Here is a 27,784-nt window from a genome sequence, read left to right as displayed (position 1 = left end):
CCGATTTTAAGAACAATGAATGAAACAGAAGAATCAGGTCTGAGTTTACTGGTCTGCAACTGGGACGACTTCAGAAAGAGCAAAAACTGCATGGATTTATTAGAAGAGCCTTTGACAGGACATGGTAGATTTAAGGTCAGGCATGAAGAGATGGGGGGGGGGGGGACACTTTGACCTCATAGGTGCAGAAAATCCTGTTTACCTCTGAGAGATGTCCTCAGAACAACCAGGGCATTCAGAGAAGAATAGAAGAGAAACAGAGCGATAGTTGAGGCAGTATTATTGTGGTATGTGGAGCTGGAAATGAGGAGAAACAACACTTTCCACCCTGGAAAAAAGTTTCCTCCCTTTTGGAAGTCCAGCCAGTCGTCACCCATCCAAAAGCTGCAGAGAAATGCAAAAGGGGCGGAGTTAATGAAGAGCTGGGAGGAGTTTAAACAACAGCTATTTGACGTGTTTAACGTAAACATGCTTTTGCATCTGGGGTTTTGCTTCTTGAGCAGGAAAATATTCATTTGATGGTGAAAAACTCCAGTTTCTTAAACCTGCTTTGATCCAAAAGTAAAGCCGGTTGTTTCTTCTCTCTCTGGTGTGTCATCCTGAGCCCTGAGTTGTGCTCTCCAGATGTGTAATGGCATCCAGCTGTGGTGAAGCAGCCAGAGAAAGAGAGAGAGAGCTGAACTCATTTTGATGTGCTCCCTGTGTTGTGCTGTAATGTGGAAAAGATTTCTGAGCTCTCTCCTCTCACCAGTGCTGAGCTCTGGTTAACCCTTCGCTGACCAGAACAGCCAGAGTCAAGGGTCACAGCTGATCCTGGATCAGGTCTACACAGGCCTCCATTACTAGGACATGTCTCCTGTTTTAAAATCAACATCTTAACAAAAACCATTGGAATCACTTTTCACCAAAAAACGCCTCATCCTGTAGCTCAGACTGCGGAAGACATGAGAAAACCCTCCTATAATCAGCTGTAAACGTTGTTTAGAGAGATTTTCCAACACAGCAAGACTGAAAAAACCTTCATAGGTTTACGCAGCATCATGTTTAAAGTCTTAACGCCTCTGACAGTTGCGTGCAGCATTTTTATTTTGGCAGAAAATTCTATAGATTTCTGGCTGATTCCACTTTTTGATGTTTGTTGTTATTATGCTTGCAAATAACTTCAAATGCAAAACTGGTAGAGGTGTAAAAGTTTACTACATTACTGTAATCATAAACAACTGTCTCACTCACATTAGGACATTTATGGACTAAATGTGTCCTCCACAAGTTCTGGACAAGTCTTTAATGTGCAGACTAAATAAAAGTGGCTCTACAACCGGTCCCTGAGGAACTCCCATGGCATTCTTAGGGAAGAATGAGCCTGTGTATTTCTAGTGCTCTGTCAGACCTGTGTTCAGAATAGCCTATAGATCATCATGGAGGATGTTTGCTCCAGTTAGCGTAGGAAACTTGTCAAGCTGTGAGTTTAGCATTCTAGCTAACATCCTACTGAGGCATTTTATTCAGGAAGTGTGACAAACTTTTCATTAAAAATAATTCTGATTTAGCAACATTTTGTTTTGTTTCCTTAATGGGAAAACATGAAAGAGCAAGTCACCCCCTACCAGAGTCTGAACTCCACTCCCAGTTCCTGTTTGAAAAATGCACGACAAGTAGGCGTTGCCTGGCAGACCACGAGGGCGGAGCCACTAACAAATACATAAAAACACACAAGGGGTGTTTCTCAATGTCAAGACTTCACCTTGCGAGGTCAGGTGCTTTTCTTACAAGGACACTGTCCTTCCTTGGTCAAAGAAAATTCTTAAATGGAACAGACTTACATCATGTGACCGCAGCTTCTGCGGCAGTCACGCCACATGACACGTGAGGTAACGTTATATTTTATAAGGATGAGTTTCTATATAAATGCGTAACGAGCCTTTTACTTTTTAAATTGTGTATATATTGGTGAAATGAAATATGTAAGTGAGTTACTACCTGCTAGCCACTGAAGCTGTAATTACTAAGCAACTAACCAACCATAGATAACTTCTTTGGATGTAAGAAAACATTTTAGAGATCAGCCCTATAGCTACAATTAGTTGACTTACATTTAAACTGGAAATTTGCCCCCAAAAAAGCTGCAGGCTACTGGTCCGCCATCTTTTTGAAATACCACGCTGTATTCTGGGAAATTTTTCCCAGGGCCAAGCTACGAGGCCCCTCCCTGTATCCTTGCTCAGCTAGCTAAATGGCTAACAAATGGAGAACAGACACCTCGGTAGAGCATGAAAACTGGAACACACCTTTGCGGTTCCTGGTGATGTATCTCCTAGGCAACCGGGGCGGGACCAAGACGTCAAAGGCAAGGTTTCTTGGCATTGAGAAACACCCAGGCTCACAGTGGTATTGTGACATCATATGGTACCAGCTAACATCATAGAGTACCTCTTAGCCAACAGCGATGACAGATTTAAAATTCAAATGTAGTGCAGAGTTTTTACCTGAAGACGGTGCAACATTGACAGTTTTAGGCAGAATATTGAAATTTTAACTAAAACGCAATGAATTTCCAAATTATTGACTACACGTGTGTACAGAACAATTGGACACTCATTTATATGGTTTATCTCCAAAAAAAGTTGCTTTGGGTGTCACTTGTTTTTTAAATTGCTTTCAAACTAGTTGTAATGGCTCTGTGGTCGATACAAAACATGTTTATGAAGTTCTTTGCGCTAAATCGCTCTCACATGAAGCTATCTCAACAACTCTATCCTTGACGGTTTTGATACCTTCCAGAATGAGCTGTCTCAGGTTTCTGTCACTTTAAACAAAAATATATATAGTTGACCACATCCACCCATTCTCATCTTTGGACCAGAAATCCAGAAAAGGAAATTGCTTAGCCAATCGCCTGACCTTAATGGCATTACATTAATCTCCGAGAACAAAGCAAGGAACCTTGGTGTTATCTTTGACCAGGACATGCCATTCAAATCCCAGGTTTCACAAGTTTGTCGGATTTCCTTTTTCCATCTTCGGAATATTGCTAAGATTAGAAGCATCCTTTCCAGGAGTGATGCTGAAAAACTAGTTCATGCATTTATTACATCAAGACTGAATTACTGTAATTCATTACTCTCAGGGAGTCCACAGAATGTAGTTAAAAGTCTTCAGCTTGTCCAAAATGCTGCAGCTAGAGTTCTGATGAGAATTAAAAAGAGAGATCATATCTCTCCTGTCTTAGCTTCCCTACATTGGCTACCTGTTAAATTCAGAATAGATTTTAAGATCCTTCTTCTCACATATAAAGCTCTTAATAATCAAGCTCCATCATACATCAGTAATCTGATTGTTCCATATGTTCCTAACCGAGCACTTCGCTCTCAGACTGCAGGTCTACTGGTGGTTCCAAGAATATCTAAACTTAAGATGGGAGGCAGATCTTTTAGTTATCAGGCTCCTCTCCTGTGGAACCAGCTCCCAGCTTTAGTCCGTGAGGCAGACACTTTGTCTACATTTAAGAATAGGCTTAAAACATTTTTATTTGATAGGGCCTATGGTTAAAATCTGATGTTAGCCTAGATCTGGACAAGTGGGGGGGTAGAGGGAGGTGGAGGGTACAGTCGGTAAAGACGGATCTCCCTTGCCCTGCCTCCAACATGCCTCCATCTAAATAGGATAGATTATCCAGAGTTAACTCTGTAGTTATGCTGCTATAGGCTTAGACTGCTGGAGGATACACTGACCACTTTTCACACTCTACTGCTTTCTTCTACAGTCTGCTCTTTAACTGTACTATTTTGTGCAATTTCAGCTGTTAACTTTATTTTCTCTCTAAGTGTTTTTCTCCCCAGAAGAAGCTACAATGACGTTCTGCTGAGCTGTGGTGGCCTCATGGAGGGGGCCATCAACTAGCACACTGCTGCTAACCACTAATACATTCTCTCTCTCCTGATAATAACTTTTTGTTTTCATTGACTTTTGATGTGCTAATACTAGTTTATCTGTTTAATTATAGATCCACTAGGATAAATACAATAAAGTTTATCTTTCATCAAATAGAATATTTACTAAGACATCACAATATAACTATAGACACATTACTTGTGTGTGTGTGTGTGTGCGTGTGTGTGTGTGTGTGTGTGTGTGTGTGTGTGTGTGTGTGTGTGTGTGTGTGTGTGTGTGTGTGTGTGTGTGTGTGTGTGTGTGTGTGTGTGTGTGTCTGTGTGTCTGTGTGTCTGTGTCTGTGTCTGTGTGTGTGTGTGTGTGTGTGTCTGCTCTGTCTTCTCGATCCCCAGTGAGTCGTGGAGGATGGCTGCTTATACTGAGCCAGGATTCTCTGGAGGTTTCTTCCTGTTAAAAGGGAGTTTTCCTCTCCACTGTCGCTTTATGCTTGCTTAGTATGAGGATTGCTGTATAGTCACTGACACTAGTCAGTGACTTGATGCAATTTGCTGGGTTCCTATAGGAAACATTATTTCTGATTGGCTTAATGAACTGTGAATTGGAATGTTTATTATGTGAAGTGCCTTGAGACGACTCTTGTCGTGATTTGGCGCTATTTAAATAAACTTGAATTGAATTGAATTGAATTGATTAGCTGCTTTTAGATGAGAAGCTTGGATATCTGGGAGGGGCTTGGAGTAAAACCGCTGCTCCTCTGATGACAGGTGAAGGTGATTCAATGCCAATTTTCCTTTTTGTGATGTCACAATAAGGATTTTTTAAGTGGCTCACTGTAGACAAATAATTCCTTAAACCAAATACTGACAGAAAATGTGTGCTTTTATTCTTATTTGGAATGTTTTTAGGAGCGTTAGAGATCAGCGTGACAGAACAACAGGAAACTCTGCATATTATGTCCCATTTAAAGCTCCTGGAGAGCTCAGCCCTTCCAAACACTGTCAGGTAACACAACCTCCTTTTTGCATCTTTTCTAAAGGAGGTCAGACTTCAGCAGAGAAAAATGGAATTCTCTTGTTTTTTTCTTTTTTTTATTTGAGCTGAACTGTTTTTTCAACTCTTAAACCACAGCTCAGCTCTATCTAGCAATTAGCTGCCTGCCATGGACTCGGCTGACATTGTGTGTGGATATTTCTGTCACGTTTATTATGCGTTTGCTGACCAGACTGTGAGTCGTTTAGCTGTAGAAGCATGGTTCAAACCTAGGGAGAGGGCATCCTTGTTTCTGTAGATTTACTTGTTTCTTTTATCTGTTTTTAATGTTGTCAGGATGATTTTTCTCCCTCTGATTTTTGGTCTTCTCACTTGTGTGACGGGATTTATATTTATACTTCACCCCCATCCCACACTCCCTGCCTGCATCCACTGACATCAGTCTGATTCTTTCTATGATCATCACCTTAACACCCAAGATGCATATTGCTGCAGAGACAGCCAACAGATGTCACTGGAGAAGGAAAGCAAGCATTAAGGAAAAGGCAAGAGGGAAATCTGAGACGGAAAGGGGACACTTCACTAAGTTAGATGATTACAGACACTTGGAGTAAATTGGCACTCCAAGCTCCTGATTTCTCCCAGATTCTTAATGCTCTGGGTGCTGTTAAGTCAGTCAGTCACCAGGATGAACTCAACCCGTGGCTTCGGCATGTTGATATGCGCTCAGGCCAGTCAGTAAACTTCCAGTCTGGCTTTTCCATCTCACATAACAATGTGAGTTGCTCACAACAGAAACTATTATTATTATTATTATTATTATTGTTATTATTATTATTATTATTATTATTATTATTATTATTATTATTATTATTATTGTTATTATTATTATTATTATTATTATTATTATTATTATTATTATTATTATTATTATTATTATTATAAACACACACTGTAAACTTTTAAGACAGCTGGCCACTTTTACCTGGCTGGCCCACAGCCTGGTGAAAATTGCTACAAAACAAACAAAATCTAATAATCATGCAAATCAAAGCACTTAGTTTAAAGACCAAGTTCACTGAGAAATCGTTTTTACTTGTTATGTGTTAAATGTGTTCAGTCACCCTGAGTTTTTCATGCAGGCTGAACAAGAAAATAGTCTCCTACATCTATCTCCTGCATTAGCTTCTGATAGAATAAAAATTTAAAATAGATCTAGGATTAGAAAAATCTGACAGATCTACGTCACACTTTCGATTAACATTCATGGACTCGCCCATCTTGACTCACAAAGGGGAAAGGATTCAGTGTCAGGGGTTGGTTTAGCATTTATAAAACAGCAGTGAAAGTCTCAGCTAGTAGAAGCTAACTGCTAGCATCAGCAACTCCACCACGCATCATAACTCCTCCAGGCTTGTGTTATTTGTGGAGACAAAACATAAACGTTGCAGAGCAGAGTCAGTGGTAGAGTCACGTTGCTGTCAGCCAATCAGGGAAAGTGTTTTCATTTCCTGAATATTAATGAGTAAAACTAATTATCCTGACATTTTCCACCAACTAACTTCTACTTCCTGAAACAGCAGCGCCAGAGCTTTCCCCCCCATGAAGAACGACTCACAAGGCATTCATTTATGGTAAATGGCCTGTATTTGTACAGCGCCTTCCAGAATTCTACAACCCCCCTGTCGGGGAGAGAGGGAGACACAGGTCTGTCGTCACCATGGTAACTATGATGACAACAGACAGCTGTCTAACATTAGTTTACATCTTTGTTCATCTAAATGTGGACTTTTTGTCACGTCTCGGATCGTGTCAGGGAGCAGCTGCATCAGCATCCCAGTAGTTTCAGTTCTACCTTTAAATTCATGCTTTCATTCAGCGATGCACACATGCGTGTGCATGTGTGTGTGTGTGTGTGTGTGTGTGTGTGTGAGAGAGAGAGAGAGAGAGAGAGAGAGAGAGAGAGAGAGAGAGAGAGAGAGAGAGAGAGAGAGTGATGGCAAAATCCCCTGTTCTCTACGTGAATGAATGAGAGCTAACCAGCTATTATTTATCAGGGACTAAACGACTGTTTTGGGTTTCCAGCCTCCTGATGGAGAGTCCTCGTCTCTGAGCCCGACTCCACTGACTCGACTTAACTGGAAACCTGATCCACCCCTGCCTGTCTACCAGAGTGTTTACATGCACTTCCCAGTTTAATCACAGCCTGCTGGATTATAGGAGAGAGTCTGAACCTTTGGTCCAGTTCAGCTCATTTCAGTCTAACCTTAATCCCTAATTTTCTTTAACAGGGTTTAGAATAATCTCCTCTGTGTTCCAGTTTAATCTGATGTTTCCACCCTTTATTTTATCTGATTCAAAACCACCATGGCAAGATAAAACATCTCTCTCTCTCTCTCTCTCTCTCTCTCTCTCTCTCTCTCTCTCTCTCTCTCTCTCTCTCTCTCTCTCTCTCTCTCTCTCTATCTTCATCTACACCTCTCTCTTTCTCTCTCTCCTGATTATAAAGAATTAGATAATTATATCTGGCGTTAGGATTTGGTTTTGCTCCATAGATGCTTGTTGTTATTTCTCATTGGCTGGTTGACAGAAGAAGAAGCTCCTGATCATCAGATCCCACCTCGGTGAAACGCAGCAGCTGAAGCTACAGGTGAAGTACCCGGGAGTCTGGATTCAGAATCAGCTGGCTGAAACTTCAGGTCAATTGAAGATGTTAAATTAAATAGTTTCTACACATCAATCATTTGTCAAGTGCATCTCTTTTAGACATAAGATTTAAACATCAGAGCTTATTTCTGTTTACAGCATTAAAGTGGGCATTGGTGCAGTTTCTTTAGCGTCTTCTCTCAGAAGGATGAGAATCCAAACTCTCAGAGACACTTATGAAACTGTTAAAATGAACTCCATTATTTCTGCCTCTAGCCAAACAATGAGGAGGTTCTGATGATCGTTTCTCTCTGACTCTGTTCGAAAAGAGAGAAAAAGGCTGATGATGTGGAGCTTTTCAGCCATCTTTGATTCCCTCCTGTCTGATCTTCTCCAGCTCCTCAGAAAACTCAGGAACGTAGCTCTGCATGCGGCTCGGAGCTCTGCCATCTCCTGAACACATTTCATCTTGCATGCTCCACCTCCTCTCCACTTTTCTCTTGGTCAGATCTCTCTGGTTTGACTCAGAGGTGAAAAACATCAGCTTCCTTCTTAATATTAATGCAAAAGGTTTCTTGATGGTAGGAGGAAAACAAGGCCTATGCAAAGTAAGACAGACGTGCAGTGGCCTGATTCTGGGTTTTACAACCAGCTGTGACACAGAAAGAGTTTTATATTTTATTTTATTTTATTATTATTTTTTTTTTTTTTGCTTATATTCATGAACACAAGTGTGTCTGTGCTTCTGGGTTGCGATTTACTACAGAAGTGAACAAAGTGGGTGATAGAAGGAAATATGAGGCCCATGTTAAATGCTGCAGGAGTAAAGTGGTGGGGATGACATGTCTGGTCATGTGGGCAAGTAGGAGCTGCTCAGAGAGAGGGATAAACTAGAGCTCCTCTCCCACCTGCCTCCTGACAGTCTGAAACTCTCCCAGTATTGTGTGTGTGTTAATTCCTTTGACTGCCTGATTATAATACATTCAGATAAATCTGGTTTGTTTCAATGGATGAGAAAGTGCTTGTGTTCTGCAAGAATAAAACACGAAATCACTTTAGCAGCACGAGTACATTAAATTAAAGAACTGTTTCCAAAAGTAGTTTTAATGGAAAGGCAAAACTGGGGCTCTGGCTTCAGATTTCTAAGGAAAATCCGTGCGTAAAAAGTGCGCATAGTGCGCCTCTTTAATAGCGCAACGGGAATAAGTAACACAGCTTAAATAGCTCTACTTTAGCTACAACTTCTCTTAAGTCCAGCATAAAATAGACAAATGTAGAAAAAAACATCTTGGTGCGTAAGGATGTCCACTGGTGTGCACCGACTCCAAATGGGCGCATTTTACGCACAAAATAGAAGGCAGCTTTTGGTGAGCAGGCGCAGAGACAGTCCGTGAGTGGAGGACAGGAGGTAGGCCTTCATCCGTCTTATAAACGTCGACGCTGTCCACGTCCACAAAAGAATGGATCTAATTAAATCGCTGCACTCGTCATCATCGCCAAAGCTTTGCCAAAAACGTTCTGGTGGAAAGAAGGCAGGGAGATGCGGGACCACATGACTCCTCTGAGCTGCGGAGGGATGGGAGTCAGATTGGGTTTCTCCTCTCTGATTGGCTGCCGGGCTGACTTTTGACACGCAGACCGGGGACACCTCCTGCCGTATAAATAGGCCTGATGGGACTTTATTATTCTAGCATCACGGCAGCAGGTTTCTGCTAAGTTTGGAGTTACTCTCGTCACCACAACTGTATGCCTGCTTGAAGGTGGTTTAAACACAGGGGCTCAGCGGCACAAGGAGTCTGCATGTCTGTTTAGACATGCTCAGCTTTGTGGATACCCGGATTCTGTTGCTGCTTGCAGTAACTTCATACCTAGCATCATGTCAGTGTAAGTCTGAATGTCTACTTTCTCTGAGGTCTGGATTTTGCTTTCGGGTCCAAACTGCTTCAGGATCTTTCGCTTGGCTTTTTGTTTGGGACTTACCTGAAGACTTGTTTAAAACTCTACGGACTCAGCTCACACTACAGGATTCTTCACTTCTTTTTTCCACTTTTCCTCCCCAAGGATACATTTATGATAACAGAAATAGGAAGGATGAATAAGGCAAAAAGTGATTTAGTTTGAGTTGTAGGCCTGGAGTGACCTTTATAATTTTAAACGCACGTTAAGTTTTTTTTTTCTTTTTTAATATATAATGGATGGAAACCTTTGTGGGGCGTTGTACTCATTGTTCCATCCAGATGTTTAAGGGGCTGAGCTTTTAAGCTGCAATGTCTCCCCCTGGTGGCCAGAAGGGAAACACCCACTTGGCACCAACGTGATTATCCTCATTGTTTTAATTTGTTTAATACATATGAAGGACATTTAACACAAATTAGATGAAACATAATTTTAAAACGAATTTTTAATTAAAATGAGATAAATTAGTTGTTTGTTTATTTTTTGTTGCTGTAACTGAAAATGCATCCTTTGAATCAGAAAGATAACATTAAATAACATACATTTAAATTTAGGTTAGATTTATTTTTCTTTTTAGACTATAATGATAAAAAATAATAATAATTTTACAGAAGTGTGCCACCTTGTGGATGAAAATGGACCCAGCGAGCCAAAGTTCGTGAGGAGGTCCCAGCCAAGTGCAGATGGTCCAGAATCCTCCAGGAGAGCTCATGTTCACCTGTGATTTAACAGGAATAAGATGATGAGACAAGATTCCTTCAACTGGACTAAAACGTTCCTTTAAAGCGAGGATTCTCAAATATTAAAAGACAAAAGCTGTATAAAGATCAGTGGCTGCTTCTCTCTGGGACAGGAAACCATTCCTGTCCCAGAGGCTCAGACTGCCAGCCCAGGCCTGTCAACAGGCTGGGTATCAGGAATGCTGCTGCCTCCAGATCCGAACATCAGAGTTAGACCGTCTCAGTAATTCCCCGTGTTTGTGGCCTCCAGCTATTATCAAAGCAGTGCCAAGACTTGTTGTACTCAGACAAGATTTGGAGCCTTTTATGTGTTTTAGCCTGACAGGAAACCAATCTAACATCTTTAGAGTGTGGAAACGTCCCACACTCTGAGGATTTTAATCCAGCAATGGATAAAGAACCTAACCACGACACGTAAAATCCCTGCAGGTTATTTTCAGCACTGTGCTTTCAGTTCCTATAGGGTTCACATTATATCAGATTATAATCTCTGCTCTGCTGAACGCTTTTTACTTTTCATCAGCTGATAAAAACATTATTTTAAACTGACGGTTGGATGGAAATGATTTTGCTTCTAGATTTATTTTCAAATGTTCTAACGGATTACTCCTTTTCTCTCCCTGCTCTCTGTCTCCACCTCCTCCTCTTCCTCATCATCATCATCATCCCTACATCTCCCTACAATGCTGCAGCATCGGTTAGTAAACATGCACGTTACCATGACAACAAGATATCTTAAAGCTAGCCTTACCTTGTCCAGTTTTCCAAACCTGTGGTTGCTCCCTGTTGGGTCACTGCTGATCAGTCTGAGCTGTCAGAGCGTTTCAGTCACGAGGAGCTAGTCGCTGCAGATCTTTTACCCTCCTGTCCACACATAGGTGAGGGTCCTATTGGCTAAAGATCCTGTGAGTGAAAGGTAAAACCTCGGAGCTGAGGCGCCCGCGGAGCCTGGCACAAAGGATCCTTTCTGTGGACAGCAGAGAAGGGAGCAGATGGAGGTTTATCCCTGAAATAATCAATTTCCCTCTGGGATTAATAAAGTATTTTTGAATTGAATTGAACTGAATTAAATTGAATTAAATTGAATTGAATTGAATTGAATTAAATTGAATTGAATTGAATTGAATTGAATTGAATTGAATTGAATTAAACTGAAATGAATTGAATTGAATTGAAATGACGACTGGCCTTGGGTCAGCTCCTGCTCCTCTGTTTAGACAGACCTGGAGACTACAGAGCCTGATCTCAGATCAGGTTAAAAGCATCAGCTAAAAGAAAGCTTGAGTACCTCTCGATGGCTCTGACTGAAGTTTGGAGTTTTATTTGAGGTTTCAGCAGCACTGAGTCTGATTAGACAACATCTCTGTTTTGTTGCTTCTGAGCTTTTTGTGCAGAGTTGATGCTGTAAGCCTTTAGCTCTGGTGGGCCTTGTTAGGAAGGTCACATCTCTATACTCGGTGCTGCTGTAAGGGACTACCTGCATGTAGAGTTTTATTATAATGAAGTCTAATAATTAGATGTATTCACAACAAAAGGAAGCAACATGACGACTCGGGTTAGTTCCACATCAGCCTAGAAGGCTGGTCTGCTGTGTGTTTGCACAGAAATCCACCTGTAGCATTAGCTTATCGTTCCTGGAAAGACGTGTTTACATGAGATGTTTAGTTTGATTCGATCAGGTCTAATTAGTGAATCTCAGCTTTTTTTGCTGGAATTCAGCCACATATGATGTAAGAAGTGGCGTTAGCCAACTGAGTGATCTGACTGAGTGTTTCTGCGCCGCAGGGTCCCCGAGGAGACAAAGGACCTCGAGGTGACAGGGTAAGCTCCTTTAAGACACACGTGTGGAAAAACTGTTTTTGATAAAACTGATTCGACACAGAGGCTGTTCCTGACCTATTAACCTCTCAGTAGGCCACACCCCTTTGTTTACCTGCCATAGCACTTCCATAACGCCAACACACACAACACATTATTATAACCGGCCTTGATCTGTAAAATGAGAAATCTGAAAGCTGATTTCTAGGATTTTTAAACCGTTGGGTTCTCTTGTGTTTTTCCAGGGTTTTCCCGGCCCAAATGGAAAAGATGGTAAACCCGGACTCCCCGGCCCCCCTGGCCCCCCTGGCCCCCCTGGACTCGGAGGAGTACGTCTTTGTTTGTGTGCCAAACAGTCGTGTGGACTCTAAAAATATTTAATGTGCCAAATTGGCTCTAAGATGCCAGAACACTCGTGAATCTGACAAAAGAATGGGTCTAAGTTTGACCAACTTCTGGTTTTCTGCAGAGTTTCTGTAGAAAATCAGCAAAACACACATCTAGACCTTCTACGTTTTGTCCTTCAGGACCTTTTGGACACATGTTGGTTCACTGGCACCTACTGGTGTATAAAACCTGAAGGTTTTGATGCGTTTCAGGGGCTGATTTGATTGTTGTTCTGTCCAACAGAACTTTGCTGCTCAGTATGATGGTTCAAAGTCCTCTGATCCCGGCCCTGGACCCATGGTGAGGAGCCACAGCTTCATTTTTAACTAGTTTGAGTTTTGTTTTGTTTTTTTACTTTCACATGATTTTAGCAGAAGAGAAGTAATAATCGACTGTGACCTTTTTCTCCTCATCAGGGTTTGATGGGACCCAGAGGCCCCCCTGGACCCCCTGGACCCCCTGTAAGAGCAGAAACCTTCTAAACTCTACCTCACATGAGGATCTGTCTAAATGTCATCACATCACAGCTCACTACTGACCTACTGTCATTAAACAGGGACCTCAGGGACACACTGGACACGCCGGTGAGCCTGGAGAGCCCGGTCAGGCTGTAAGTATACCACATGGAAAATGCTTTAGTACCCTGTTCTGATCTGTCTGACCGCCGTGTTTCTGCTTTCCAGGGCGCTGTTGGACCTCGTGGACCCCCTGGACCTCCTGGCAAGTCTGGAGAAGATGTGCGTTTGTATTTGAGCTGCTTCTGTCCTCGTTGTCTTTCAGCTGCTGCTGTAGTTTAGTGTTTGTTGAACCTGAAGTCATGGTTTCTCTTCTGCTACAGGGTAACAACGGCAGACCTGGAAAACCCGGAGACAGAGGTACCCCCGGCACTCAGGTAGGACTAACACCTGGAACATGATTCACCGCCTCTGTTTGCTGGAAACATGTTCTGATCCCACCTTTGGTTTGCAGGGAGCTCGTGGATTCCCCGGAACCCCAGGACTTCCAGGAATGAAAGGACACAGAGTTAGTCCTGCTTTTTTACTCCTAAACCTCACACTTCCTCTTCTGGATTATAATGTCTTGGATCAAGGAAGAGCTGACTTGAGGAACAGGCCCAGCTGGGCTTCTGTCGTGTTGTTAGCCGGATGATTAACATGAAGGGAACTGTAGCTCCACTGCTGGATGTTAAACTTTCCTAAAACAGCAGAGAACTATCCTCAGAGCGCCTCCTCCCTTGAAACCTCGGATTGTCTTCAGGAACATGGATCCATCTCTTCTATTTCTCCACCTGAGGCTGACCTCTGACCTTCTGTGTTTTAGGGTTACACTGGTCTGGATGGACGCAAGGGAGAACCTGGTGCTGCTGGTGCCAAAGTAAATAAAGATGCTGCTTTTATGCGTGATTTTCTAGTTTTTCTGTTAGGATGTGATCCATAGATGAACCCTCTGTCTCTCTCATAGGGAGAGAACGGTGCCCACGGAGCTGCTGGAAGCCCTGGATTGGCTGTAAGTTTTTTATCAGTGGCTCAGATATCTGCCTTTAATGGTTTGTTTTGTGATGTGAACTCAGCAGCTGACACTGAAGGTGCCTGTCTTGTCTTCAGGGTCAACGTGGTCAGGCTGGTGAGAGAGGTCGCCCCGGCCCTGCTGGTCCCACTGGTGCTCGTGGTGCTGATGGCAACGTTGGACCCGCCGGCCCAGCTGTAAGTAAACCTCTTCACCACTGCTCCGTCTAAAAGACGTACATCACTTAAATGCATCATCTGTTTGCACGTTGGACTTTCTAAAAGCATAAATCTCTGCTGACCAGGGTCCTTTGGGTGCTGCTGGTCCCCCAGGCTTCCCCGGCGGTCCTGGACCCAAGGTGGGTTTGAAGTCACTTCATGTTTCGTACACCTCCAGACTCCAGAGATCTTCGAATATTCAGTAACAGACAGAAGGAAGATTCATTCAGCTTTGACTTTAAACAATAATAATCCTCCTGAACATTTGTACATCTAGATATTTTTATTAGTGTTTGACACAGTTGACACCAGTAAACATCATGTGACGCAGAAACACTGACTGTCGGCGCCCTTATGTTGTCAAACAGGGAGAAATTGGACCTGCTGGATCCACTGGCCCATCTGGACCCCAGGGACCAAGAGGAGAGCCTGGACCCAATGGTGCCGTTGGCCCAGTTGGCCCCGCTGTAAGAGAATACAGATGACGTTAACTCGGTTTGGGTGAAATAGCTTGGTTTTGTCCTAATTTCACATGAATCTTTGCATTAGAAAATAATAAATGTGTGTTTATAACAAAAAGTAGACGGAACACCGGCCTTGTGTTTAACACAAGAATACAAATTACATCAAATACAATAATATTTTTAAACAGATTAGATTTTTGTGAACCTGTTTTGAATCTAGTTGGTCAAACATGACCTATATACATATATTTATATACATCTGGACTCTAATGCCTTGTGCTCTCTCTGCAGGGCAACCCTGGAGCTAATGGCCTGAACGGAGCCAAGGGAGCTGCTGTAAGTTTCTCCACAACCACAAATCAATCTACATCTATTCTAAATCAGACCACACACACACACACACACAGAGAGAGAGTTTCATAGCTTTACATTTAAGAAGATGAGAGTTTTTAACAAGTTGCTGTGCTTAAGGGAACCCCTGGTCCTGCTGGAGCTCCTGGCTTCCCTGGACCAAGAGGAGGACCTGGACCCCAGGGACCTCAGGGTGCTGCTGGACCAAGAGGCCTTTCTGTGAGTAACCATGGACCCAAAATGAGCAGAGAATATATTTAAGGTGGATGGATAGTGCAAAACATCTTCTCATTTATTTGGCTTTCATGCACAGAAGCACCAAACCATCTAGAGTTTGAGCCCATTGCTGATTTCTGGCTGAATTTTTCACGGATAAAAACACACAGTTGTTTTATCTTCTCATCAACAATCATAGAGGCTTTACTGTAGTGTTATAGAAGAGATCTAATGGAGAATAAAGTATGGGTTCTGACCAGAGTTTTCTCCAGTTTTTACCTTTTATTCAAATCATTTAGAGATTCTGCTCCTCTGTGTTTTAGGGTGATCCTGGACCCCAGGGAGTCAAGGGAGACACTGGTCCCAAAGGAGAGCCTGTGAGTTTAACTTAAAGCTTATTTTCACAAAATAGGCACAAAAGCCTTCATCGACAGTTTATGAAGGTAAACTTCTTTGTGGCCTTCCTCAGGGTAATTCTGGACCTCAAGGACCCCCTGGACAGCAAGGTGAGGAGGGCAAGAGAGGACCCACTGGTGAGATTGGTGCATCTGGACCTGCTGGCAGCCGTGGAGCAAGAGTGAGTCCCTCACCATTGGAGTTTATCTCCACAACAGCTTTAACATCAGATTTTACGTCTAGCATGTCTCCTTTAGGGCACTCCTGGAAGCCGTGGCCTGCCTGGCTCTGATGGACGTACTGGACCCATTGTGAGTAAAAACATCTAAAAAAAACTACATTTAGTCAAGTGGTTGGTTTTATTTGGCTTTAATATTCTACTTCTTTCCTTCTGAAAAGGGTATGCCTGGTGCTCGTGGTGCTACTGGTAACGCTGGACCTCGTGGACCCCCTGGAGATGCTGGTCGTGTTGGTGAGAATGGCCCAGCTGGTCTCAGAGTGAGTACTTTGCTGAATGTGTGAAAACCAGAGTAGACTTGCAGTAAATGAACCATTAGAAAGTTCTGGTTGGATCAGAGGGACATTTAGATGTAACAGCTGATCTGGTTCTCAGGGTCTCCCAGGAAGCCCTGGAAGTTCCGGACCCCCAGGAAAAGAGGGACCTTCTGTGAGTAGACCTAAGCTTTACTCTGTTTATAAAACAATTTCTTCTTCCACCCCTTCCTGATGCTATATTATGATTCCCTTTCTGCCACAGGGTCCTGCTGGACAAGATGGCCGCTCTGGACCACCTGGCCCAACTGGCCCAAGAGGCCAGCCTGGAAACATTGGTTTCCCTGGACCCAAAGGACCTTCTGTGAGTAGACATGCAAAACAAATATAAATGTTTTGGTTAATAAAAGAAAAAAATCTACGACGTTGATTCTGTGTTTTTGTTCAGGGCGAGCCTGGTAAGCCCGGAGAGAAAGGAAACGCTGGTCCTACTGGACTGAGAGTACGTCACAATCATATAAATATGACACTGATAATACAAGAACATCTGAGCTGTCACCTGTTGGGTGGATATAAACTCCTGTCTCTGTGATTAGGGACCCCCTGGACCTGATGGCAACAATGGAGCCACTGGCCCCATGGGCGCTGCTGTAAGTGTCCATCAGACAAGACCTTCATATGACTTCAGCATCATTAAACCGTTTTAAACATGCGACTCTTGTCTCCTCGGTGCAGGGTGGTCCTGGTGAGAAGGGTGAACAGGGACCAGCTGGAGCTCCTGGTTTCCAGGTGGGATCTCTCACCTGTTTTCATTCATTCATTCATACTGCAGTATTATCATGCCGGACTTCACTTGGCAATTTGAAGGAAACATCAATAAATCTTCTGTCGCCACATTTAGGGTCTACCTGGACCTGCCGGAATTGTTGGTGAGGCTGGCAAGCCTGGAGACAGAGTAAGCAAACACACCAAATCTGAGCTGTTCAGCAGCTGGTAACCAGTATGGTCCACCATTAACCCAACGGTTGTGTTTCTGTAGGGAATCCCTGGAGAGCAGGGAGCTTCTGGACCTGCCGGTGTCAAGGTGAGGTCACCTGTTCAATCATGTGTTTTCCAAACCAGTAGCACCCTCGTGGTTTGTGTGTGAAAATAAACATGTGTGTGAACCTTCAGGGAGAGCGTGGTAATCCAGGTGTTGCTGGAGCAGCTGGCCCTCAGGGAGTCATGGGAGCACGTGGACCTGCTGGAGCTGCTGGACCTGATGGTGGCAAGGTAGGATGATGAGGTTGCCGTGGAAAGTTTTAAGAAAAAGATGTTTGGATGTTAGCAAAAAGGCAAAAAGATAATTGTCAATAATAATAGTTTTTTTGTTTTCTAGGGAGAGCCTGGTGCTGCTGGAGCTGCTGGTGCTCCTGGACATCAGGGACCTGCTGGTATGCCCGGAGAGCGTGGAGCTGCTGGTACTCCAGGACCCAAGGGAGAGAAGGTAACCTCTAAAAAGAAAATTCACCTCGTGCACACGAGGTCACCAGTTGGCTGTGTGCTGTTTCCCATTTTTATTGCTCATCTCATGACCCTATCCTTGTTGTCCTGCAGGGAGAGACTGGACACCGTGGCCCTGATGGAAATTCAGGAAGAGATGGCGCTCGTGTAGGTTCAGCGCTGTCTTTTAGAAACACTCAACATTAAGCCGATTCACTTCATCACTTAGGGTATTTGAGCCTGATCTCTGATCAAACTGCCTCCTCTGTCCTACCAGGGCCCTGCTGGACCTCCCGGACCCCCTGGACCCACTGGAGCAAATGGAGATAAGGTCAGCAGATGTAATGATTGTAGAAAATGAAATAACTTTCATAAAATGTAAAAATGACACATGTGTAGGGTGTGCAAGGTAAACAAACAAATAATATAAAGTTTTATTTGATTAATAAACGGCTTGTGCGAAAGCTGTTGAAAATGGATTCTGTTCAGCTGAACTCCAGCGGAGAACCACATGGACGAGAAGGTTCTAACAAACCCAGATGTCACCTTCAGACCTGATATGCATCTGTAACATAATGATGCCTATCCACCTATCCACCCCCCACCGCCCTAAATGCTTTGTCACGTCTGAACTCAGTGGCTCGCTGCTGCCACCTAAAGGTGGTTTCTTGTATGACACAAAAAAGTCTTTCTTCATAAAGATGGCCGTGGTTTAGAAAACATTAAACTGAATAAAAAGGTAAAAAAAAGTTATTTAAAAGATTTTTTATCATTTGAATATTTTATTAATACTAATGCAACAACCCTACAGTAGCATAATTTGTAAGTGTGCCCCAGGGCAGCTGTGGCTACAGTGTAGCTCATCACTCTCAGAGTGGGTGAATGATTGTAGTGTAAAGCGCTCTGGAGTCCTCCGACGTACAACGGCACTACCCAAGTACACGTCATTTATCGTTTTATACCAAAGAAGCCACGACTTTTAGATCCCTTTATAATTAGAACAAGTGAACACTATTCTTTGTTTGTAAATGATGATTCAGCTAATGAACCATTAAACAGATGGAACAGTTCCTTACGAATGTTTTTGTTTTCTCAGGGTGAGAGCGGTTCCTTTGGACCTGCTGGCCCTGCCGGAGCTCGTGGACCCTCTGTAAGCACCTGTTGATCCATCGTTAGATTTCATTTGAACATCATAAGATCAGTAATAGCCTTTAATGAACCAGTAAACGGTTGATTTAAAGAGCTGCTTGATGCCTACAGGGAGAGCGTGGAGAGGTTGGACCTGCTGGACCCCCTGGATTTGCTGGACCCCCTGTAAGCATACTCCTAACGATTAGGATTGGGATTAACATGAGTTGCATCACATACTCACAGGCCTGTCTGGATATTTATATGGTTCGGTTTCCTCCTCCTTCAGGGTAATGACGGTCAGACTGGAGCAAGAGGAGAGCGTGGACCTGCTGGAGGAAAGGGAGAGACTGGCCCCGCTGGACCTGCTGGCCCTGCTGGGCAGTCTGGACCTGCTGTAAGCACCCACACTCGCGCGCGCACACACACACACACATGCCTTTTCTATTTGTTAGCCAAATTAATTAATTCCAACCCTAAACCAAATCTAAAACAGAACCTGTACATTTAATCAGAGACGACATCAATCATGCTATTTTAAACCTTTCAGAGTAAAGGTAGGCACAATATATGATAAAATATTGAACCACTGGTTATTCAAATATTATTTTATCTTTAAGTTATTTTTGTCAACCTGACTTTGTAAATTTGTACCAAGTTTGTTTCAGTGAAGCTCCGCCCACACCTGCTACAACAAAACACGCCTACAAGAGGGTCTTAGGCAAGCTTTCACTACTACTTTGGTAGTCTAGTGGTTTAAGCAACTGCCTTTTATCTTGCTTTGCCATGTGCTGATGCCGGCTCAACTCCCAGTGTCAGCAGACTTTATTTAGCCAGCTGGCTCAGATTTCATTTTTTTATATTTTAATTTCATCATTTTCTGCAAAATATTTAGTGTCTCTACAGATCTTTGAATTTGGTCGTTTTCAAGCAGCATTTTAGCTGATTTACTCTGCTCACCTCACATGGACTCACACTGGCTAAACAAACTACAAACTTATATTCTTATGTCTTTACATTTTAAACTGTTTACCAAAAAAAGTGTTGGAAGTGTAACTAAAAAATAAGAAAAGATTAACTGAGCGTCAAACTGGTGTAAAAAGCATGCAGGGCAGTCACTCTAACCACCGGGATACCAGGTTTGCTATGATTAATCATCTGAGACCAGTGATGAGACTGTTACTTTAAAAAAGTTATAAGTTATAGTAAGTAATATCATTGTCAAAATAGTTACTCAGTTACAAGATTATTAAAGTAACTAATTACCAAGAAAATATCTATTTATTTTAACAGGAGGAACTACAAACAAGAACATGACACTGACCTAAAATATTCAAATGTCACCGTGTAATATTTAAAAAGACCCCAATAGAAAAGGCCTGTAAAGGGTAACTGAGCCTTTAAATGGTCTCTCGATGTAGTTGGATTACTGAAATAAATGTAACTTTGTATCCTAATTTTTCTAGTTTTACATAATTTTCCATTTCTATCATTTTCTATTCTTGCATTTCTATTACTTATATTCTAGTAACAGCATCTCTATAAATAAATATCCTCAAAAATGACACTAGAACAGGAACAATCTGATGGATTACTTAAATTTACTAACTTGGGTCAGACTCAGATACAGAAGTGCTGATCGCAGAGCAGATTCACGCCTGCAGTAACGAATCTGCGGGTATCCCACCTTGACTATTGTTGAGTTTCACGTGACGTTGCATCTACATCACCAGATGAGGGTCCGGAAGTAGCCGGCACTGCACAAAACCCTATTTACTTTGGTGACTGGGTGTTAAAATGTCAAAATTCTGTGTGGTCTACAGTAATTGCAATCACCCTTCCTGATCACGTCTGATCACGTCTTCCTCTTTGCTCACTGGTCGTGATGCACTAAAGGTCCACTCCTTTAGCCCCCGATCAGCTGATGACAGCGTCAACACACCGTGCTGCTGAATTATAGTAACACATACACTTTCTTATCAGTAACGGAAACGCTGTTATGACAAAAGAAGACAATCATTAATCAGATTACTCGTTACTGAAAAGCTAACTTCCGTTAGTTACGCCGTTGCTTTAAATGCCGTCATTCCTACCAACTAAGACACATGTCCTGTGCTGGCCAGGGGTCTCATTTATCAAACGTTGCGTAGAATCCTTACTAAAACCGAACTTAAGCTCAGCAAAAAAATGTACTTACGCCAAGTAGGTTTGTGATCTATCAAACATGGAGCACGCACAGCTGCATGCAATCTCTGCTTCATAAATCGGAGACTAACGAGACTGTTCCTCAGTTGCTTTTTAGTCACATCCCGCCCTCACCACGCCCACTTACTGCCATAAATAGTCAATGCAAAGTGCCTTGTGAATCTCATGCATATTCATAAGCTGGCTTGTTGCAGCATTTCGATCATGACCACAGATCAAGGAAGCACTATTTCACAAGCAGAAATTCAGGTACCTGTGGGTGAGGTGGAGAAATGAAAGGAAGTGCTGTTGCAAAACAAATAAGAGAAAATCCACGGAGTGGCACAGCGTTGCTGAAGCCATCAATGCTGAGTTCTTCAGAGAGATCTGTGGCGGATATTAAAAAAAATGATCCGATGAGGATTCGATCCCCAGACTCCCGGGTGAAAGCCACGCGCACTCACCAGTCAGACAAACAGAGATCTCTCCTGTTCAAGTAGCCAGGGCGCATGATCAATCGGGTCACAGTGACAGGACACACACACTGTCACAGACACATGACATTCTGTCTCAATCTGTCTGTGTGTGTGTATGTGTGTGTGTGTGTGTGTGTGCGTGTGCGTGTGTGTGTGTGTGTGTGTGTGTGTGTGTGTGTGCGTGTGGAGGGTCTTGTTCTGTGTGAACATGAAGCAGTACAAGTGATAATGCTGCAGGATTTCATAATTTTATCCTTCTCAGCAGCAGCACTGCAGGTGCTCTCCATGTCCAAAATGTGCGTAAGCCAGGTCCTTAGTCAACTTAAAGTTGCGCACATTTTTCCTCTAAGTTTTCTTTCATAAATCCCAAAGTTTGCGTGGAAAGTTGCTTACGCAGTTTTCCGACCCCGTTTTGTGCGTAAGCAAGCTTTATAAACGAGGCCCCAGGACATGTGTCTTTGTGGACAGGACACATGGTTTTTATAGCAGCGTTTTGCACCCAGTGCAGAGGTAATTTGTCTAATATCCACTCTGGTACTGGTGGAGGTTTAAAGCAGTCATCTGCGACATGAAGGTTATATTCTCAACTGCAGCATTAAATTAACCGCTCAATGCTCACAACTCAGAGAAAGTTGGCGTTAGTGACCTACATCCAGGGGAGGCGGGTCCCACATCTGAGACAAGCTTCAGGAGGAGGAGAAAGGCCTGATGATGCGTTTAATTTTTATCGAGGCTTTTCCAGAAATCTGAAAACTTGCAGCTGAGACAGGAAAATGCATGAATGCAGTCCAAAAAGGGTCTGGGGTATCTCGTGGTAAAAAGTGGATTTTTCCATGAAGTGGCTTCTTTAATGATTTTTGTAAAAGCTTTATGTGCATGAAGTTCAGAGTCATGATTAAACACCTAACTGAATGTGATATAAGGTTGTATGTATTATATTTCTGTCTAGGGTCCCTCTGGTCCTGCTGGACCTGCTGGTGCTCGTGGAGAGACGGGTCCTGCTGTGAGTACAGAAACACTCTCCTATGATGCCACTTTGTATATAAAACATATCAGAGAACAAAAACATTCTAGACATGGACTAGCTTCGGCTTCTTCATACCGTGGTGCTGATAAGACTGATCTAATTTGTCCTTCATGGTAAATGCTTTTTATTGCAGAAAGCAGATAATGGTTATTTTTCTTTATGACTTGTATTTAAGGATTTCTTTTTAATGATCAGCACTCACACTTTTTTAATTAACTTTTATTTGACAATAATAAACATCGAAAGTCAGGACCCCTTTCACAAGGGTGACCTGGCCGAGAAAGACGCCAGCACATTGTGCACACACTGTGACAATAAAATACAATAGTTACTATCCATTTAAGACTCAAAGCTTAAGGACTGTTGAAAAGATGTCAGTTACTGTCCCTGGTCTAACCTGTGTGTGTTTACCTTCAGGGTATGACTGGTCAGCCTGGTGCTGCTGGTAGAGTCGGTGCTCCTGGCCCTGCTGTAAGTCGTCTCTTTACAAAAACAAACAAACAAACAAACAAACAAAAACATCCAACATGAAACCCTTTCCTGAACTTCCCAGGGTATTGTTGGACCTCCTGGCTTCTCTGGTCCCGCTGGCAAAGATGGACCCCGTGGTCTCCGTGGTGATCCTGGTCCCTCTGGTCCTTCTGGAGAGCAGGGAATTGTTGGACCACCTGGCCCAGCTGGAGAGAAGGGACCCTCTGGAGAGTCTGGCCCTGCTGTATGTATCTAAGAATACCAACCTGTTGTGTACAGAACTAGGGATGTCCAATATTATCAGCTGACAATAGTATTACAATCTTACATCGTAAATTATCTGTATCAGTTTTTAAATTTTTCAATGACACAACCTTTACATACCAGTCACATTATAGCACTCTTCAGCTAATTCTCCTCTCACTCAAGAAGTCAGTAACACGTTATAATATGGGTCCCTTTATTAATGTTACTTAGTGAATTATTAAGCAGTAATAAACACGGTCCCTTTATTAATGTCCCTTAGTGCATTATTAAGCAGTAATAAACATAGGGTCCCTTTATTAACATTACTTAGAACTTTATTAAGTGGTAATAAACAAAGGGTCCCATTATTAATGTTACTTTATACATTATGAAGCATTAATAAACACAGGGTCCCTTTATTAATGTTACTTAGAACTTTATTAAGTGGTAATAAACAAAGGGTTCCTTATTAATGTTACTTCGTGCATTATTAAACAGTAATAAACAAAGGGCTCCTTTATTAACGTTACTTGAGACAGCAGTAGCTCAACAGGTTGAGCGGGTTGTCCAGTAATCGGAAGGTTGCAGGTTCGATCCCGGCTTTGGACAGAGAATTCTGCTGTTGTGTCCTTGGGCAAGACACTTAACCCACCTTGCCTGCTGGTGGTGGTCGGAGGGACTGGTGGCGCCTGTGCTCGGCAGCCTTGCCTCTATCAGTGCGCCCCAGAGCAGCTGTGGCTACATCGTAGCTCATCCCCATCAGTGTGTGAATGTGTGTGTGAATGGATGAATGATACACTGCACTTTGGAGTCCTTACTCTGAGAGGCGCTATACAAGTGCGGGTCATTTATCATTTATCATTTACTTAGACCATTATTAAGATGTAATAAACGAAGAGTCCCTTTATTAACGTTATTGTTAGGGTTAAGGAAAGGATGAGGGATGGGGCTAAGCAGTTGTTATTACTTTATTTAATAGTTTATTAATGCTTAATAATCCAGTGAGTAATGTTAACAAATGGACCTCTATTGTAAAGTGTTACCCAAAAGTCAAAGTATGACAGATCTGAGGTGTTTAGTTTTTGAGATGATTTTGTTTGTTTGGCACACCTGGCCTAACTTAAATTGAAGTAGCGGTCATATTTTGCACAGCCATTGTTTATGCATGTGCATAGGATATATGTGATGTTAATTACCTAAATTATTCTCCTTTTTGTTATTGGTATCGGTTTATATCGGTATCAGAGATTAAGAGTTAGACAATGGTGGTATATCAAAAGACAGATACTGAACATCCCTAATCAGAACCATAGACACACCTTCTCCTCATAGCTGATCATAGTTGTTTTGATGGTTTTGAACAGGGACCTCCTGGTGCTCCTGGAACCACTGGACCTCTTGGACTTCAAGGATTTGTTGGTCTGCCTGGTGCTAGAGGAGATCGTGGTGCACCTGGTGGTCCTGGTGCCTTGGTAGGTAGACTAGCATCACTAACACACAAAATCTCAGTGTGATATAACCTCCAGTGCCTTGGGACCAGTGTTAGACTGGTTTGCTCATCTTCAACTTGAAAATCTTCTTCATTTATAAATCCAGATCATGCCAACAGGGAATGATGTTAATGTTGCTAAACACAGCCTAACGTTAATCCAGTGAGAAACTTGTATTGTCTAACTTCTAAGTGAGCACTACGTCTGCTTCGACACCACCGACCCTACCCAATTATTCAACCCTTAAATTGACTCCACCTAAACTTTTTCTGTCTAAAAATATCACGATTGTGAAGCCTTGTCTATTTGACCAACTGATTTCTTGTCAACATGACAGGGAGAGCCTGGTAGAGTTGGACCTCCTGGCCCAGCTGGAGCCCGTGGCCCCTCTGGCAACATGGGCATGGCTGGTATGACTGGACCTCAGGGAGAGGCTGGACGTGAGGTACAGCTTTGACACAAACAATCAAAGCAGCAGAAAGACAATTATGACCAGTTTAAAAAGGTTTTGTAACTTTTCAACTTTTCTTCCATTACAGGGTAGCCCTGGTAACGACGGACCCCCTGGCCGTGCTGGTGCCCCTGGATTCAAGGTAATGTCCTGCCACACCTTAAAACATGTCTCCTTACAGAACATGTTCTTCATGGGTCCTTGCTCTCTGTGCTTAGGGAGACCGTGGTGAGCCTGGGTCTCCTGGTGCCCTGGGACTTGCTGGTGCCCCCGGACCTGCTGGACCCAGTGGAGCTGCTGGAAGACCTGGAAACCGTGGAGAGGCTGTAAATATTTTTGAATTCTTCATTCTCATCACCTTCACTAAATTCCATCCACATACTACACTAATCTTGCTTTTGATTGTGTGTGTCTTCAGGGCCCATCAGGACCTTCTGGAATTGCTGGCCCTGCTGGAGCTAGAGGCGCCCCTGTAAGTTCAACAAACACCAACAATAACATCAATGTCCAACCGAGGAGTGTTCTTTGGCCAAGAACATACCAGTTCTATCATTTATAACCACAATGGTCTTCCTTGTGTGCGGTTTTTGTAGGGACCTGCTGGACCCCGTGGTGAGAAGGGAGTTGCTGGAGAAAGAGGCGAGAGAGGCATGAAGGGTCTGCGAGGACACCCTGGTCTCCAGGGAATGCCTGGACCTTCTGTGAGTGCCAACACACCAACACAATGAGCAGATATATCAGATATGTATCATTTCATTTGTGACAGAAAGAGTCTGGACGTTGCTGCAGTGTCATTTATTGGTTGTTTTCTCTTCCTCCAGGGACCTTCTGGTGACACTGGATCTGCTGGACCAGTTGGACACAGTGGACCCAGAGTGAGTAGAAATCTGAACTTGTGGGAGCCCTAATCAATTAGGACTGAGAAGTTAGCAGAAGCTGAACACATCCAGCTGTGATTAACGTAATAATCGCCCCTTCAGGGACCTGCTGGACCTAACGGACCCCCTGGTAAGGATGGTAGATCTGGCGGCCATGGTTCTATGGGTGCTCCTGGTGCTCGTGGACCTCCAGGATATTCTGGACCAGTGGTAAGTTTGACTTTACATCAAAACCTTCTTGTAAATCATAGTTCTGTTTCTGGTTGCAGTTGCTGCCCTGTGTATTAATCCACTCTCTGATACATTTCAGGGTCCTGCTGGACCTCCCGGTCTGCCCGGACCTCCTGGCCCATCTGGTGGTGGATATGATGTCTCTGGATACGATGAGTACAGAGCCGATCAGCCTGCCCTGAGAGCCAAGGACTATGAAGTGGATGCCACCATCAAGTCCCTCAACACTCAGATCGACAACCTGCTGACACCCGAGGGATCCAGGAAAAATCCTGCCCGCACCTGTCGTGACATCAGACTCAGCCACCCCGAATGGAGCAGTGGTAAGCTTGTCTTCACTTGATGGTTGCTTGACTTTTTTCAAACTACCATTCAGTAAGAGCTAACATGCATCTGGAGCCTTTACTGCATATTGATGTAGTTTGTTTTAATCAAGACTAAGAGGATCTGTCTGATTTTACTTCCTGTTTTTAGGATTCTACTGGATTGACCCTAACCAGGGCTCCATCAACGATGCCATCAAGGTTTTCTGTGACTTTACAACTCGCGAGACCTGCATCTACGCCCATCCCGAGAGCATTGCACGCAAGAACTGGTACAGAAGCACAGAGACCAGGAAGCACGTCTGGTTCGGAGAGACCATCAACGGTGGCACGGAGGTGCGAGGCCATCCATGTTACTTATTTTAGCCAAATACTGTTCAGGTTAATGTTGCTTCCATCCCAAATACTGACGGAATCCTTCCTTTGTGCAGTTCACCTACAACGACGAGACCCTCAGCTCACAGAGCATGGCTACCCAGCTGGCTTTCATGCGCCTGCTGTCCAACCAGGCCAGCCAGAACATCACCTACCACTGCAAGAACAGCGTTGCCTACATGGATGGTGAGAGCGGCAACCTGAAGAAGGCTGTGGTACTCCAGGGCTCCAACGACGTGGAGCTCAGAGCTGAGGGCAACAGCCGCTTCACCTTCTCCGTGCTGGAGGATGGTTGCACTGTGAGTAGAGTTTTGCGTTTCTTTCATTGCTGAAGATTCACCCTCTTGAGTAAGAAATAAGATGCTGAATCTCAAATCTTTTCACCTAGTTTTGTTTAGTGAAGTTTTGCCGATGTGTAATCTCTCTTTTTCTTTCATCGTTTGCAGACACACACTGGTGAATGGAGCAAGACAGTGATTGAGTACAGAACAAATAAACCAACTCGCCTGCCAATCCTCGACATTGCACCTTTGGACATTGGTGGAGCTGATCAGGAGTTTGGTTTGGACATTGGCCCAGTCTGTTTCAAATAAATAGACTCATGATAAATTAACACCACAAAAAAGAGAGAATGAATCAAAAGAAAAACCCCAAATCTCTGCCCTTCCTTTGTGTTTTTTTTTTCCGTACTGAATGCTGATTCTCTCTGCGCATCCACTTGCTTAAGATGGGCAACTATCAGGAAGGACTAAATGGACTGAACAGAGATTTTTGTGCAATGCAAATTAATACAGCCACCCAAAGGGACGCGGGAAAACACCTTGTTGTGGAACATCATGGCATCTTTTTGTAAAAAAAAATGAAAGAAGTGTAATAAAAAAGCTGAAAGTACGCATCACTTTGTGGTCTTTGTATATCTTCCAAAGAGGAGGTTTAAAACCACAACTCCCA

The 27,784-nt window shown here is 43.2% G+C and overlaps 1 protein-coding gene and 1 long non-coding RNA gene across 2 annotated transcripts; one reads left to right on the top strand and one right to left on the bottom strand.

Moving 5' to 3' along the window:
- Positions 1-248: 248 nt before the first annotated feature.
- On the bottom strand, positions 249-11,113 carry LOC129164569 (uncharacterized). Its single transcript, XR_008564106.2, has 3 exons — positions 10,975-11,113; positions 10,106-10,201; positions 249-384 (listed from the first exon to the last, which is right to left on the bottom strand). It is a non-coding gene; the product is annotated as an uncharacterized lncRNA (long non-coding RNA).
- On the top strand, positions 9,209-27,724 carry col1a2 (collagen, type I, alpha 2). Its single transcript, XM_070541459.1, has 50 exons — positions 9,209-9,411; positions 11,640-11,644; positions 12,009-12,044; positions 12,287-12,370; positions 12,672-12,728; positions 12,845-12,889; positions 12,985-13,038; positions 13,112-13,165; positions 13,267-13,320; positions 13,398-13,451; positions 13,749-13,802; positions 13,890-13,934; positions 14,033-14,131; positions 14,239-14,292; positions 14,521-14,619; positions 14,908-14,952; positions 15,088-15,186; positions 15,507-15,560; positions 15,653-15,760; positions 15,837-15,890; positions 15,979-16,077; positions 16,193-16,246; positions 16,337-16,435; positions 16,520-16,573; positions 16,668-16,721; positions 16,807-16,860; positions 16,973-17,026; positions 17,111-17,155; positions 17,245-17,343; positions 17,450-17,557; positions 17,668-17,721; positions 17,831-17,884; positions 18,650-18,703; positions 18,814-18,867; positions 18,971-19,078; positions 22,291-22,344; positions 22,786-22,839; positions 22,922-23,083; positions 24,450-24,557; positions 24,913-25,020; positions 25,115-25,168; positions 25,245-25,352; positions 25,445-25,498; positions 25,620-25,727; positions 25,848-25,901; positions 26,007-26,114; positions 26,215-26,458; positions 26,610-26,794; positions 26,890-27,132; positions 27,280-27,724. The coding sequence occupies exons 1-50, from the start codon at positions 9,342-9,344 to the stop codon at positions 27,424-27,426; spliced, it is 4,059 nt and encodes a 1,352-aa protein (XP_070397560.1). The 5' UTR covers positions 9,209-9,341; the 3' UTR covers positions 27,427-27,724.
- Positions 27,725-27,784: the final 60 nt, after the last annotated feature.

The sequence above is a fragment of the Nothobranchius furzeri genome, chromosome 11 (assembly GCF_043380555.1).
Source record: "Nothobranchius furzeri strain GRZ-AD chromosome 11, NfurGRZ-RIMD1, whole genome shotgun sequence".
NCBI classification, from domain to species: Eukaryota; Metazoa; Chordata; class Actinopteri; order Cyprinodontiformes; family Nothobranchiidae; genus Nothobranchius; species Nothobranchius furzeri.
The sequence above is the reverse complement of the archived record's forward strand: the minus strand, read 5'-3'. Positions and strand labels throughout refer to the sequence as shown.